This window comes from Lepisma saccharinum, chromosome 1, assembly GCF_977018435.1.
Source record: "Lepisma saccharinum chromosome 1, izLepSacc3.1, whole genome shotgun sequence".
NCBI lineage: Eukaryota > Metazoa > Arthropoda > Insecta > Zygentoma > Lepismatidae > Lepisma > Lepisma saccharinum.
In genome coordinates this window covers 78,307,125-78,323,762 of record NC_139229.1, presented here as the reverse complement: position 1 = coordinate 78,323,762, position 16,638 = coordinate 78,307,125, and the positions used below count along the sequence as shown (strand labels likewise).

Here is a 16,638-nt window from a genome sequence, read left to right as displayed (position 1 = left end):
GAAAATAGTGAGTAGTGACCTATTAACAATGTTTCTCCAAAATACATTCATTTTCTAACCTTATTCAAGAATAGTTGAATTCACACCCTTGCTAGCATTAAGCTGCTGAAACTCACACAGTGAGTAAGCTAAATGATCATGCACAAATCTTATGTTTAGTACACTAACCACTCCCAAGAAAATTGTGTAAAACAAACTTCTTTAAGAGACATGAAAAACATTTGGACTAAACTTCGAAGTGGCAACAGTGCATTCAAAAACACTGCTTCTCTGCTATCCATTTACATAGTTGATTAACAGAAAACATTTTGCTGGTTTCCAACGGGCACAAGAAATGTCTAGGGATTGCTAGCATGGGAAAGGAACAGGTTGAACTGAACGTAGTGTACTTTCTGAAATAAACAAGTATGGATTCTGGATCTATTCTAGAATTTGCCTCCAACAGGGGAAGGGGAGATGCTCGCACGTTGTCGCCAGTGGCAGATTGGTTTAAAATTCTAGTTTCTTTTCAGAAACTAATGTAAATTAATTTTGTTAATAAAGATTACACGATTTAAGATTTTTCAAAATTTTTCTTTGATGCTGGATATAAGACTACATGTAGAACATGTCTGGGAAAGAGAGAACTTCTGGTAGTCCTAAGACTTTTGTGGATTACCTGTGGGACTTTCAGAACTGCAGCTTGAATGGAACTCCATCTGTTCAGTGGTGCTGCACCCTACGACGAGGACCCCTAAACCATCACATGCATCCCTGGCTACTCGGCCAAGATGGCTCTCTCCAGTAACAGTGTAGCGGCCGAGATAAGGGCACCTCCTGTTCTTCAGTTTTGCAGCTGGAAGAACAAAAATGCACATTAAAATTTGGTTTTATGATCACACAAGTTGCTGTAACGTGCACTGATATATATATAATTGTTACAAATAACATTTTTAAATAAGGTAATAAAATTCAAAGTAGTCTTTTGGTTGTTGGAGATTAGAAATCCTTATGGTCTACTACATGTTCTAAAACATGATTGGGGCACATTGGCCATTTTGACGTTACAAGTAAGTGTTTTCTTACAATTTCAATAATCGCCCAGGAGAACATTTGGTTAATAATTTAAAATTCGGGCTGCTGAAGAAAATTTTGTTACTCGTTACTTGAAAATAGTGACTTGCTTCCTGTAATGTATACTTAGTGTCACCTTAGTTTCAACCTGCTTGGGCTAGACCTCTGGTGCTTTCTATTATTTCTTAGGATAACCTGCATTTACTACAATAAATCTTTTAAAAAATGTTCTATTGAATCTAGTTACACAACAATCATACCAAAATAATATACCCGTGACCATGGATATTGGGAAAACTTAGTTCTTGATTGAATTATAGCCAAGATGTTCTGTCTTTTATTATATTTTAAGGTAAATGTGGACAATCGTCTGTACTATTGTACATATAGGCTGTTGTGAAATTCATTATTTTTGAACTGATTTTTTTTATTTTAATAAATAATTTGTACTATTGTTTACACTTGGTCTCTCAATAAATTATGTATGTATCAGAACAAAAACCTATCTATTCTTTAGTTTTCAGTACGTTAATCCAACGTAAAAAACCAGGCATTGGCTCAACACTGGAACCGCGGCCAAAACTACTGTTGCCCAACGGTATGTTCTTAAGTTTTGCCAACCACTTTTGGTTACTTGGGCGGTAGTTGAAGTTGCCGAGTTATTACTAGGATTGTTTACAGTTTCGAGATTGTACACACATTTCATCCAAAGTTTGTACTTACTTATGAGAGTTATATATGGCAAGGTAGCATTAAAATACATTGGATGGCAAGCTTCCTCCATGTTTGGGGAGAGAGACCCTGAAAGAAAGGAAACGCCGAGTTAACAATTAATTAATAATAAAAACTACGAACTAACAACTTAACTGATCACACAAGCTACAAAAAGGAAAGTTATAATATTTTAATGTAATATATGTATATCAGAATATATAAAATATATCAGTGTTGTCTGTACTGGCAAAGTTCAGAGGAATGGGACCATCATGAAAGAAAAAAAATATGTATACAAAAATACAGTGTATAAATTTAAAAAATAAATATCTCTGCTTTATGTCCATATAAAATCATTAAGCTGTTTATGTCAGCACCGAAAAATATACTATGGATGATGTGTATGTTTTCACTCATTTGTCTTAACTTTTAAGTCACTAGTAAATATATATATATATATATATATATATATTATTTCTTGGTTAGCCTATTGTGCTTTTCTGCGGCTTTTGCAATGGCGAGGATGAGTGGTGATGTGATGAAATTGATGAATCCTTGTGTCATAACCAGTGATGTGCGTCTACGCGTAAACAACGATAGTCTACATTCTACATGTAGACTATTTTATACACGTAGATTACGTAATCTATGTAAACAACATGGAGAAAGGTGATAACTTAGCAAAGGGCGCCGTGGAATTAAAAGAAAATTATACTACGTATCAGTTGCTGATGTGTGAAGATAACTTTTCATACGCTCTCTTCCAAATTCGAACAATTTCTTACCTAGGAAGAAACCTAATATAAGAAATATTCTAGTGTTTTATGGGGAAAATACCACTCTTGCCTCACGACTGCCATCTGTTGTTGTTTTTTCCATACTTTTTATCTTCCTCAATAGTTGATAATAGAAGAGAAGAGAAATTTTGTTGTAAATAGGATTCTTTTCATTTCGTTAGGAACCAATACAGTTGAAAATGTCACTTTCCTTTCATGAAACCCTTGAAAATTAATTCTAATGCACTTTAGATTGTCTACGTAGTCTATGTAAACTACAACCCAATGTAATCTACGCGTAGATTACGTGTAGACAACGCATGTAGACGTAGACTTATAGTCTACATGCGTTGTCTATTGGGTTGTAGTTTACATAGACTACGTAGACAATCTAAAGTGCATTAAAATTAATTTTCAAGGGTTTCATGAAGGGAAAGTGACATTTGCAATTATATTGGTTCCTAACGAAATGAAAATAATCCTATTTACAACAAAATTTCTCTTCTCTTGTATTATCAACTATGGAAGACGATAAATAGTATGCAAAAAAACAACAGATGGCAGTCGTGAGGCAAGAGTGGCCTTTTCCCCATAAAACACTAGAATATTTCTTATATTAGGTTTCTTCTTAGGTGAGAAATTGGTCGAATTTGGAAGAAAGAGTATGAAAAGTTCTCTTCACACATCGGCAACTGATACGCAGTATAATTTATTTTAATTCCACGGCGCCCTTTTCTAAGTTATCACCTTTCGCCATGTTGTTTACATAGATTACGTAATCTACGTGTATAAAATAGTCTACGTGTAGAATGTAGACTATTGTTGTTTACGAGTAGACGCACATCACTGGTCATAACCCTGCCACATAGGCATTTATCAACAATGCTGTGTAACTAAAGACGTGGAGAAGTCAATTATGAAGCAAGAACGAATCATCGCTTGTCCAATATTTATATGTATACTTAGTGTGAGTGATATCTTCTGGGTATAGGTGGGTTTCATGTGACGTCTGGATTCGCACCGCCGGCATGTTTGCGACAGAGTTGTTTGTCGTCTGAAAGGAAATACCCACCACGTAGGAGAATGGGATCCATTCTCTTTGCACGTAGCGTTCGTTTCACCTGCGCCAACTGTACGTTTGTTCTTAGTACTGTGTAAAATTTCGGTAAAACATTGCATAGAATTAATGACAATGTTGTGCCATCTGGAAATTGCGGTAATTTTTCGTGTTCAAGCTCTTTGCGCAGTCGACACAAAAAGATATGGAGAAAAGGCGAAGTTTTGCGGTGTAGATCCATATGAACTGGACGATAACGAAAAGGGGCCTAAACCATTGGCCAACTCTAGTTCACGTGTGTTTAATTACTTGACCCAGCTACCTGGAATACATTTGTTTTCGTATTTAATAGTGGTTCTGATTCGGCTTGAAATATTTACATCCAGTACAGATTTACTAATATTTTCAAGGCTCTGCCATTATTGTCTGTTTCCCTTTAAGGTTCGTTCAAGCGCTGTAACTTAAAATGTCGAGTTGCTCAAAAACAGTATTTTCACTCCTTGCTTTAACAATTTGGGATATAGGCCTACCGGCCTCCGTGGCGAAGTGGTTAACACAGCGTGCTACGATGCCAGGGGTCCCGGGTTCGAATCCCAGCGTGAGCATGGGTGTTCTGATAAGTTTTGCTTTTATCAGTTTCAACATATCATCACTCAGCCTCGTCTTCACGATTAGCCAAAACTGGCATAAAAGCGAAGTAAAATAAACCAAACCCATCAATCAATTTGGGATACTTTTTATAGCAGTGTTTTTTATTCCTGGCAGTACGCAGAGCCTGCTACCGGCACATTTTCTCATGGATCGAACAACAATTAATAACAGATTGCTTTAACGAACGAAATATAATAAATAATCAAGTACAAACGTACAATTATCAATATGAATTAAACTTTGAATATTATCATTTTTATCATCAAACTTATCGGAAATATCAGCACCTTTCTAAAAAAAAAAAACAACAACAAAGAAACGCTATTGCAAGTATGATTAAACACACCAATTCGATCCATTTGCACTAAAAGACACAGAGAAAGGTGGCATATACCCGAGAGGAAATGTTCACTGCACACACTGTAATATTTGCTTTGTTCATTAAGGTTGGCACTATTTACTTTCGCCAACCAGACGACGCGGTAACTTCTGATCAACAAAAATTATCGATTTCCGTGCCCTGAAGCGCACCTTCTGTTCTTTCTAGGAAGATTCGAGGATGAACGTGAGTTTATGTTAAAAAACTGAATACGGCACAGTACCATCGTAAACAAGGTTGAAATCTCCCGCCCGTCCTCTTGAATTCCGTATGTTTGCGAGAACCGGCCAGAATCATGGCTGCTTGATCCCACAATGCAACAGTTTGTGACGTAGGTGAAACCAGAAACTTTTAAAGGCGATTCGGGCTACTCTCCAAGAATTTTGAATGCTATTGTGGGTAAGAAAAGTGAGCAAAATATTTATATTAGCCCATTTTTTTTAAAAAAACTAATATCCGGGGGGGGGGGGGGTTGACCAAATAATCTCCCCTTCGATATGCCTATTTTTAAAAGTATCTTCTTCGGAAGATCTTTTTGTTAATTTGTTATTTTAAAATTCTTTTGATTTTTTAATTGTTGACAATTTCAGTGTAAAATGCCCATCTGTGCTGTATCTGGAATTTTCTCTAACAAATAAATAGATACACAGTGTAATCATATTTCTCCCCCACGCAGCGTAATGCGCTTTAGTTGCGAAGAGCTGTATCCTTCATAAGCCCCGCCTACCGGAGAGACTGCAAACGCATTATGCGGTGCAGCCAAGTGCTGACGCTTGATCTACACGTCCTCAAGCCGGTGCTTGACGTCACAATGACGTCCTCAAAGATATTTAACGAGGGAAATTCAAACAACTCTCCCCGGGAGGAAAGATTAAAATTCGCCTGACGTGGAAATGCGGGTATCCCAGACCTCCTTATCTTAGGGAAAACGGAGTCTGCATTTGGCTACAGAGAAGGCGCGTTAGTTCCTCTGTTGTGCCAAATTGGCGAGCGGAAATTTCCGCCTTGGTTTTGGGCATCATTCCGCTCGTCATCTGCTCCTGTTTCCTAATGACGTCATTTCTTCGCGTGAGGGAGGGAAAAGAAAAACATTGCTTCGTTAAAGTGTGCATCTGTATGCAATGCTTTTGCATAATTCACGTCTGAAGATATTGCTCTGGTAGTAAGTAGCAACAGTTAAACAGTATTTCTACTAACGTCATTACAATAACGATTTTTAACAACATTAACTTATTTTGTAGTCGTTTTTATTACACACTAATGAGAAACTGCTGAATATTCATTAATTATTGAACAAACTGACCAATGAGGTTAGTTTGTACTGCAATAAAATAGCACTTACAAATATATCTCTATATATATAACAATATATCTGCAATAGCTGAGTGTTCCAAATATTGATTCGAACGCATATAATGCACTAATTTGATTGTTTAAACGTCTTTCGAACCCCGAATGGAATATTTCTGGCTTTAATTACACCGGAGATATCCAAAGGTAACTAGAGCAACTGTTGGCCGTTCTACTGGTAGATTCTTAATTTAGACGCACCTATCGAGATATACAGCAGCAGGGTATTAACAGATAGGTTATTCAGTTCGCCAAATTGTATCTTTCTATCTAGTATTTTTACGAATTATCGTCAGTTAGGGATTGGGTCATATTGTTGACGACTCTGTAATACACTTGGCGAGCAGTACAAGAGTGTGCAAGGTGCAGTAGTGGTTAACATACTGGATTAGTAATTCGAAAATCTTGTTTGAATCCCCACCGGCCCAAGAAAAGGATGAAGACAGAGGTGCTGTCTGAAAAAAAAGAAAAGAGGCGCAATGGAAAACGCCAAATTATATGATTTCATGGTAGAAAATCTATTGAAGTGGAAAATACTGAAGAACACATTCACTGGAAAACTGAACACAGCCATGCGAAGCTTGCCTGGAGAGGGGGGGGAGAGAGAGAGAGAGAGAGAGAGAGAGAGAGAGAGAGAGAGAGAGAGAGAGAGAGAGAGAGAGAGAGAGAGAGAGAGAGGCAGGCAAGGGAAGAAGAACGATTCGAGAGACTCTCTTTTATGAATATTTATGATGTGGTTGAAGCCTCAGAGAAACCGCGAACTGACAGCAAAATGGCGGGAAGCGAGAACAAGACCTGACATTGGGCGCGAAACTTTCAGGAGATGGGCGGAGAGGCATGTTGAAAAGTCCGTGAAAGGCTTTCTCTGGTATAAGAACATTTTCTACTCAGCTACAACACTGCAACCGGAAATACATTCGTGCAAGTCTCGGAAGTCATCGCTCATAAATGTGCGCGCATGATGCACGTTACGAACACATTCAAAATACTTTTGTTCCATCAGTTTTGACGTACACATGAATATTAAAATTTTGGAAAAGAGTGTGTGTTGATATACCCAACAAAGCGAGGACCTTCATCTGTTAACACACCAACAATCTGAGGACCCTATTTTAAAGACCGTATATTCGAGGACGTCCTCTAATTGTATGTATAATGCTTGCAGATGTTGACAAAGAGTTAACTCTTGCCATACAACCGGTTTCATATGAAAATGTCTATTTCAAAAAGCAATTCAGCAAAGACAGAACTGTGGATAATTTCTTAGTGTATTAACTTGGACGTGTGTGCGTGGGCACGTCAAATGAATCTTAAATATAAGAACTCTATTATCTATACAGTATAACCATTTTGATCACTTAAAATATGCAAGCTTAGTTTCAAAGCATTGTTTAAATTTCTGGCATATCCAGTTGCTACTTTTTGTTTAGGGTGCCCTGTTATTGTTAATGATTAGTTAGAGATTTAATTGACAAAATCGTTATACGGCATTGGTGCGCTTAAATTTTAATTTATCAAATTACAGTAAATGCTATTTCTAATAAAACACGCATACGTATATTACGAATAAAATTTACCTGAACTCTTTTAACTTAAGAGGCAATGCTCTATACCCTCTCCCGAGAATCTCTGGAGCAAGCGAACGAAAACAAGGCTGCAGCTACAAGCCATGTGCAGCAGCGCGCACTGCTTTCTTCCGCCCACTCGCTTCCTCCTATTCTCTACCGTTATGCGCGGCCTTGCTTCCCGGAACAGTGTGTCCCTATTAGGTGTTTTCAAGAAATAGCTTCTTCGGCTACTTAGAGCTTACTTTTGTTTCAGACATTTCGACAGCGTCGACCATACATGGGGGTGTGTGTGTGTCTCGTCTTCATTATCTCTTTTTGAAATTGTTTCCATGACAAACCCATATGTAACCCCACTGTAAATAATAATAATAAAATGGGTCTGAAACACGAATCGAATACGGGAGAGAACACTAATTTTTTTTGTCTTTTCAAATCAACAGGGGGAATAAAAGAACACCATCCCTCCAAACAAAAGACATACGAGGGAGAAAGGAAGAAAAGATAGTACGGAGGCAGAGGAATGTGAAAGGGAGGAGAGAGGCGAGGGCAGAGTCCTCTGGTGGCAGAAAAATGAGCTTTCTTCTCTTTCTCGTTAATTACCATACTGGTCCCTTGGCCGGGCAGCGAAATGAAACTTAATGGAATTGCTCGTTAGGCTTATTGTAAATGGGGAGGGGAAAGGAGGGGGGTGTCTGGCATAACGTAAAGTATATCTCAGGCAGTGTGGAAAGTGGAGGGTAAAAATGGGAAAGAATGGGTATTACTATTTGCATATGAGTTATTAGGAACTGCGGGAGAGTTGGGTTTCATTTAGTCATTTCGCAGAAAAGATGGATGAAAAGGGGAGGGAAAAGACGAAGAGGCTAAAGGGGAAGTCTCCAACCCAGTTCGAGGTCATAAAAGTTGCGGTTCAGAAACTGACTTACAAGGAGGTAACCCGGTTTACATTGAAGTAAAGGGTGTCTCAAAAGGACGGGACAGTTTGAAATTGAAGTACAGAGAAGATAATAAATAGTCGCAAGAGATTTAATCATGGAAATGAATAGTACAGAGCATGCCATTACATAATTACATACCGCTTAAGAGAGAGGTAGGTTTATGACTTGTTGATGTCCAGTAGTTGACGATCTTATCTAAGCAACCATTCCTGCAGTCGTCGAGGTACATCCTGCACGCCAACAGGAATTTGGGTGATTTCCTCACAGATCCTTCCTACGTGACCTACAACTGAATAATTGCCCAGATTCCTGTGAACATGTTACGTTGAGCTATGAAGGATGTCCCTCAACGACTGCAAGAACGGGTGCTTAGAAAAGGTCACCTACTGGACGTCACCTTCAAGTCAAAACTACCCATCTCTTCATCAATATGCAATGGCATCCTCTGCACTATTCATTTCCATGATTGAATCTCTAGCGACTATTTATTCTTTTCTCCACACCTCCCTTTCAAACTGTCCAGTCTTTTTCAGACACCCTTTAGATCAGACTGCATACCTGCTAAAGAGCAGTTGCTTGTGTCACCCACTATACAATCAATGGCGAAACACACGTGCGTAATGCATGCTTGATGTTTCCGTCTTCTATTACGCATGTCACGCAGGTCTGAGTTACAAAAGAGGTTAAAATAAGTGGACGCAGTATGGAAGAAGGGCTACAAAATATCTAAGTCGACCTATTTCGGAGTGGTTGTCAATACTTGATAATTCTCCTAACGTTAGTGCCAATGGTTCTTTATTAGCCTCTTAGCACCACGTTTCGAGAGTACCTCTTGAACATTATCCATTGTCTAGTGCTACCACCGCTTCTACAGTCATGGATACTGCCAGGTTGTAATGAATACATCGACTTTAAATGGAATCGTTACAACCCAGCAGTGTCCGTGATTGTACCTATTCTGACACTACTGATCTATTCAGAACATTCATTTTTGCCGCTACTGGGAATCGAAGCTATGACAGAATTGCGATTTTACTACAAATCCGGTACGGTACTCCGGGACTCACAGTAATGTAAATTTGGTTTATGTACATTTTTCGTATACCATACCAAAGTCTAGAAGTCTGACACTATGTATCGGTTGGTCTAGTATTATTTTTTTTTAAGACTGAAGCGGCCTTGAAACCATTCTTAAAGAGAAGGGAAGACTTATTGTTTACAAGTATCGTCTCGTGCGAGACATTTACAACTCGAAAGAAGACCGAGAAAGAAACGAGGCATCGGCTGCTGAAATATGGAAAATGCAAATTACACTTCACAAGACACATGCAACACCTGTTACGATCTCTTCATGAAGAGATCTTGAAAACAAAATCAAACTGTGCATGTTCCAAAAGATGATCTGCGAGAGCTCACTGCCCCCACATACGTATCGCTATGAGTTCCTCAGACAAATATACAATAAAACCTGAAAGTCTTGAATGTTTCAAGCATGTGAAGATTCAATTGAACAAGAAATCTTGAATACAAAATCGAACTTTCAAACCTAGAAGTTCTGAACATTTCAAGCATGCTTAAAGATTCAATTGAATAAGAGATCTTGAAAACAAAATCGAACTTTGCATGTTCCATAAGATGATCTGCGAGAGCTCACTGTCCCCACATCACTATGAGTTCAGTTCCTCACATAAATATACAATAAATTCTGAAAGTCTTGAATGTTTCAAGTACGTGAAGATTAAATTGAACAAGAAATCTTGAAAACAAAATCGAACTTTGCATGTTCCATTAGTTGATCTGCGAGAATTCACTGTCCCCACATATCGCTATGAGTTCCTCGCACACAAAGACGTAACAGAACCTAGAAGACTTGAACATTTCAAGCACGCCTCAAGATCCGATTGAACACAAGAAAAAGTCGCATTGAAAGAAAAAATGAAGAATCACAGCTTTTGCCTGTCCCCAACTCTTTCCCCTCTGGGAGACAAGTTACCTAAGACCTCGCCCAGGGGATCCTAACCCTAGTTCAAGCCCTGCAAGAGGAGAGATCTCTGAATCTAAAGGACATCTCCGCCACTTGGCATTATTCTCCCTGCTTTTCAATATTGTTGCCCAGAAGTAAGGGGTATAAGAGGAGAGGGGGGAGGGACCTAAAACAATAGGATACTCTGGACGAAGCGGAGCACGCTAAATGTGCTCGTTATTCATTTGTTTATACCTCGAGAGGGTTGTCTCGGAGTGGATGCGGGTCCGTATGAATTGGTCTCGTGAGAGCCATGAATACATACGCTTCACCGCTTACAAGTTCCTTTTCTTTCTTCCTTCTCTTTCTTCAAGGAAAGAAGAAAAGGAAGAAGGAAAAGTTAAGAAACTTAAAACCAACGCTTTGTACTGGAACAGTTGTAACATTAAGTTTTTCAACAAGTCCACAATCTGTTCACAAAAGGAGGATATTATGAGGAGAGAAGCTCACGTATTGGCTGAAAAAGTAAATCTCTGCTTGCGTGTCTTTTGTACAGCGCTATCGCTTGTCTCTCTTGTAAAGACAATGTAATACAGCGTCCTCCGAGATATGACGAAGCATGGTTCCTTTCTCCAAATGTTGACTGTTTTCATGTCTGAAGATGTTCGGTTCTCTAAACATTCTAATAACGGCTTCAGCACCAAATGATGTTCAAACCAAAGAATGCACAACTGGTTAGTCGAATCGAGCTCGCACATCGATAATATCCATTAGCGGGAATTCTAAGATCAATTTTTGGTATATCAATGAAGTATTATCGTGTAAAAATAGAAAAAGTAATTTGCAAATGTGGAAAGTAACTTACCAGTTTGAATTTCTATCACGTGGCCATCCCTCCGGTAAAACATCATGCAAACATATCCAGATTCGCTGCAAAAAGAAAAAATGACAATCACTTAACGTTCGACAATGCAATACATCAAGAAATAGCAGAATATTAGCAAGACGATGTCATAAAGTACAAAACAGCTATACATCCACACACAATAACATCTCTCAAAATTTCCTCAACGTCCCCGAAAATTTTTCACAAAGGTCAATTTGGCTCTAAATATGCCCTTACACCCCCCCCCCCCCAATCAGATGGAAAATTGTGGATAAATACCTACCACAAAACTAAACAGTAAAGAAGAACTAAAGTTCAAGAATATAGCTATCTATGCTGTCACAGGAACGTTCAACTAAAAACTATATTTTGACATTTCAAAAGCCTTCGATAAATTCATTGATTGATTTGGTTTCTTTTACTTCGCTTTTTGTTCCACTTTTGGCTAATTTGCGAAGATTGGGATGAATGATGATATGATGAAATTGATGAATGAACACTCACAAACATCCATGCCCAGGCCAGGATTCGAACCCGGGACCCCTGGCGTCGTAGCGCGATGTGCTAACCATAAGCCTTCGATAAAATTAACCACTATCTTCAATATTGCAATCCTGATTAGCAATGGTAAATTTCTCTTTCCTTCAAGACATCACGCAAGAGCCCGACGTATATCTAGCTTTTTGCTTGTTCAGTCTAGAACGCACTAGACCAACTTCTTTTTTTTCTTTACATGATGATCTCCCCGAGAAACTGCCTCCTCTCTCTATAAATACACTTCTGTTTGCCTATGGTTGCAAACTATTCAAATAAATTTTATCATCACATGATACATTAACTCTTCAAGGTTCTCTTACAGAAGTGTATGTTTGGTCTGAACCCCTAAGAAGTTCCTTCATAATTTCCTTTAGAAAAAGTATAACATTTCTTCTGTTCATCTTGAAAACAACCCACCACAAAAGTTCTCACAAAAAGACCTTAGTGCCATGCGTCTTCCGTACCGGTCCAAAAACCTGAAATCCAAAGTCATTCATTCGTTACTTTATTTTCCTCCTATCTTCTCTATTCTTGAATACTGTTCTCCTATCTGAATTATGCCCAGCGCCTGAAGTGGAAACTGCTAGCTGGGGGATGTTTGGCCGAGCCTTGGAGTTAGCTAGGGGGATGCTCCCATTGTGGTAGCGAGACAGCTAGGGGATGCTTTGCGGAAATTTTGGTAGTTGAGGGGGTACAATTCCCGCACCCCCCCCTAACTTCGAGCACCGATTATGCCTTCCAGAACAAATCACCAGAGAATATTTTCCCCGCGATATATCCATAAAACAGATCTGTTTTAAATATACAACGTTTTGTACAAATCATTGGTAAAATTAGAACTGAATTTTTAAATAGTGTCAACCCGCCTCAGTCCGTGCCACCTTTTTGCCTCGCCAACCCGCCGTATATGTAAAAGAGTGCCCTTTGTGCACTGCCGAGGGCTTAGCGGTGCAGTAGCGTTTTAAGAGGGGCGGGAAGAAGGGAGTGGGAGAGGCAGAAGGCTTCGTCGGTCGCGTTCGAGCGTTTGAAAAACCTCTCGTTGTCCGATTTGTGAGTAACAGAGCAGTGTGGCAGAAGGAACAGGTGATTCCGTGAAAAGGAGGGCACCTTACCCGTATCCTGCTCTGCTGCTTACTAGCCTTGAGCTGTAATGTGCAGGGAGAAAGCTCACACCGTACGGAACGTTCGCTGACTTCCACAAGTGCAGCGATATAATAACATAAGAGTTCTGAATGTTTATTGATTTAGTTTAGTTTACGTAACTTTTCTGCCACTTTTGGCTAATTGCAAAGATGCAGATTAATAGTGTTGAGATGGATGAAGAGCTAATCACAGATCTATATACGGACGACATAACAGGAGCTACACAGACGATTATACTGGCTGAGAGTCCAGACGCCATAGCCCCGCTAGCCTGCAAATGCAGTCCAGGCGCATTGTGTGGAAGGGAGGTTGACATTTGGATGCTTTCAGAAAATGTCACCCCTTACATCCAGAGTACCACATGTGAAACGTTAAGTAAATTAGAGATAGCCACGAAATGAGTATTACGGATATCCGGATTTTAAATTGTCCGATATTCTTTCGGATTCGACGGATTATTCAGATAGAATAGATTCGACGAAGAATTTGTAGAAAATCCGTACAGTGAAATAAGAACATGATGAATAAAAGAATTTGTGGATAGCCCTTAAAACAGATAAACGATAAGAGACCGGATAATGCACATATTCGGATATCAGGACATTTCGCATAAACCGGACAATTCGGATATCCTGTTAATCCTATATCCGGATATTTGAAATACGGGTAAAATTTTATCAGGATTTGGCAATCCCTAAAGTAAATACAACAAAAAAAATATAATTTCCTATATATATATAAATTACCTACTTACGGATGATGCTGTACCATACGGTCATGAACTTCTTGTTCCCCTAACCTCATTAGTCAACTCTGAACGCTTGTAAATAAAACATCCACTAATAAGAGCTTACCGGTTCGACACACATCCGCCGCTTTTTCTTGCGATCTAAGTGGGCGGACAGGAAGGTAACATGCGAGACAGCGGCAGAAATTTTTCTGGAACTATCCTCAAGGAAATATTCATGGGGAGACAATTACATGCTTCCTTCGAATTGTTTGTGACATGACGGATCACTCACCCCCTCTCTGGGGACGGCAAAACGTCAAAGCTCACAGGACAAACAGGAAAATTACAGTGCTATTATCTTCCTGTTCTTCTCTTTGTATCTCGTGACACTAAATGTCCTGATCAGTAAGCTTTGACTATGAAAAAATTACGAAACCAAAGAAGAAATGCAAATATAATCTATCAGTCTTGAAATTTAGCAACACGCCAATACCCCTCTATTGCAATCAAGTAGCTGAAGGGACACCCTTCACGCAGGCGAAGTATAAATGTTAATATGTTTTTCTTAACCTCCTATTCATTTGGGCGGTCATACGCGGACAAAAATAAGAAAGCAGATGAATTATTTGAAAGAATGGAGGATGGACCAATTACCCAAGAGGATGATTGCAAGAGCGCACAACGGAAATGTCAAAACTTGCTCAATTTGTAAATATTCACCGGTTATCCTGTAATGATACGCTCCCGACAAGCATCACCGTATTGTGGGTTGATTGGTTCGTAAGGACGTGAAATAAACATAGCCGCAATTACGAAACGTCTTTCGACAATTACACGTAGAGAAACATTCCCTTTCGAATAATAAGACTATAGAGACTTGTGCTTAAAGATTACCGGGTTTCTTAGTCACCTATTAAGAGATACTGGGTGTCAAAAAATACGAACTTCAGCGAATGTACAATCTTCCAGACACTTAATTCGATTATTTTCTTCTAAGCTGGGGTCCCCTGAACAATACCTGTAGTCACAATATGCTTCCAAACCGGACCCTTTATCAAACAGGTTAACACGGGCGGCCGGAAAGTGGTGCTAACCACACCACCTACATTTAAATATTGATGTGAACATTTGGACGTATGGCAAAAGATAAAAATGTTTTCATCATTCCCTTTGGAAGGGTTATATTGCTTGGAATTATGAAAAGTGACTTAAGGATGTTTATACGTAGGTATGTAGCAGACAAAAGTTGATGTCAAGTACTGAGGTGACATGGACTTCCAATTTTCCTCGGTAACAAGACTACTCTTGTATCACAGGTTTTATTTAGACCAATACCGAGAAAATACATAACATGCTTTTCGAGTTTCTGATATAATACACCTTCCATTGGGGAAAAAATATGTTACGACACCGCCGTTCGTAAGTCCGTAAAATATTCACTACAGATAAACTACGCAACGGATAGTTGTAATTCTCATGCATATAGAACGACAAACACTCCCAAGTGTTCGTACGAAACTGCAGGAACGCATAGTTACCATGGTTTGCCGGTAGGAGGCAGTAGTAGCAAATATGGAGCCAAGTAAACGCGGAAAGTAGTTTTGTGTGTTGGAATACAAAGAATATTGCCCCTGGGGATTTGTGACTGGTGTGTTCATGCTCCCACTCCTCGCTAATCTCCAGGAACATCGCAAAGGTATCACAGTGGCTGTGGCACCGTGATATGCTACGAGGGTAGTTTGAAATGTAAGGTAAACGAAGCAGAGATGGCAGCACCATAATCGAAATCGATGCACGGTCGATAAGTTTGATCCTTCAAACTAGCCCTTGCAGTTTCAGCCCAATGCGTTGAGAGGTTATTGTTTGATCACGCGATGTAGATGAACGTGCAAACGTTTAAAAAAATTTTACAAAGCCACCAGGACAATGCACCTGATCACACGTCAATGGTTTCTATGGCTAAAATCCATGAACTTGAAGTTCAAATTGTTGGATCATCCGCCCTATTTACCCGATCTAGCTCCCTCTGACTTTCATTTGTTCCCTAACCTCAAAGATGGCTCGGAGGACAACAATTTTCCGGTAACGATGAAGTGATTCATGCTGTGAACGACTATTTTGCAGACGAGGCAAAATCATTTTATAAACAAAAACCTCAGAACGCATTGGGCTGAAACTCTGCAAGGGCTAGTTTGAAGGATCAAACTTATCGACCGTGCATCGATTTCGATTATGGTGCTGCCATCTCTGCTTCGTTTACCTTACATTTCAAACTACTCTCGTAATACGTGTGGGACAAAATGCAGTACCGGTTAATGCCTGCCGCATCAGCGAAGTTGGACACAGAGCATTTCTAGGTTGTTTATAAAAACAACAAAAAAACAATAAAATAAAATAAAAAAAAGTTAAAAAATGTAGGCAGTTTTTTGTTTATTATTTCAATACATAAAATTATACTTATAGTATATTTTATAATTGATTCAGCGTGACAAATGAAAACATAAAATCGCAATTCGTGTGCCTTTTATTGAACACCTTTGATTTGTGAAGTGTGTACAAAAAGCTTGGAGAGAATCGTTCCGGCGGCATTAGAATTATCACTCAGTTTTACCATTTATCTGTAGTGAATTTCAAAAATGTTTCACAGGCGTATGGATCACTATTTTCCTTGCCATGGAGAGTCACCTTTCGGTAAAACGTGAAATTGACGTTTCTTTGATCATTAAGGGTGCAATTTCAGACCGTTAAGATTTCCATGTCATAACCCTTCGATCGCATTGATATTCCTTTTATTTTGTTGAGGTATATACGTAAATATATAAAACAATATTTTGCAAGTGTGCGACGTCACGAGCAACACATCAAGAGGGAGCTCTGATTGGTTGAGGAGAGA

General features: G+C 39.1%; 1 protein-coding gene across 1 annotated transcript in view; it reads right to left on the bottom strand.

Moving 5' to 3' along the window:
- LOC145996780 (uncharacterized) overlaps positions 1-16,638 on the bottom strand; it is an 892,808-nt gene that overhangs the window by 6,687 nt on the left and 869,483 nt on the right. Inside the window, exons 8-10 of the mRNA XM_083133317.1 lie at positions 11,315-11,379; positions 1,777-1,854; positions 659-835 (exon numbers count right to left, since the gene is read on the bottom strand). Of these exons, the coding sequence (XP_082989443.1) occupies positions 659-835; positions 1,777-1,854; positions 11,315-11,379 (320 nt within the window). The remainder of the gene's footprint in view (positions 1-658; positions 836-1,776; positions 1,855-11,314; positions 11,380-16,638) is intronic.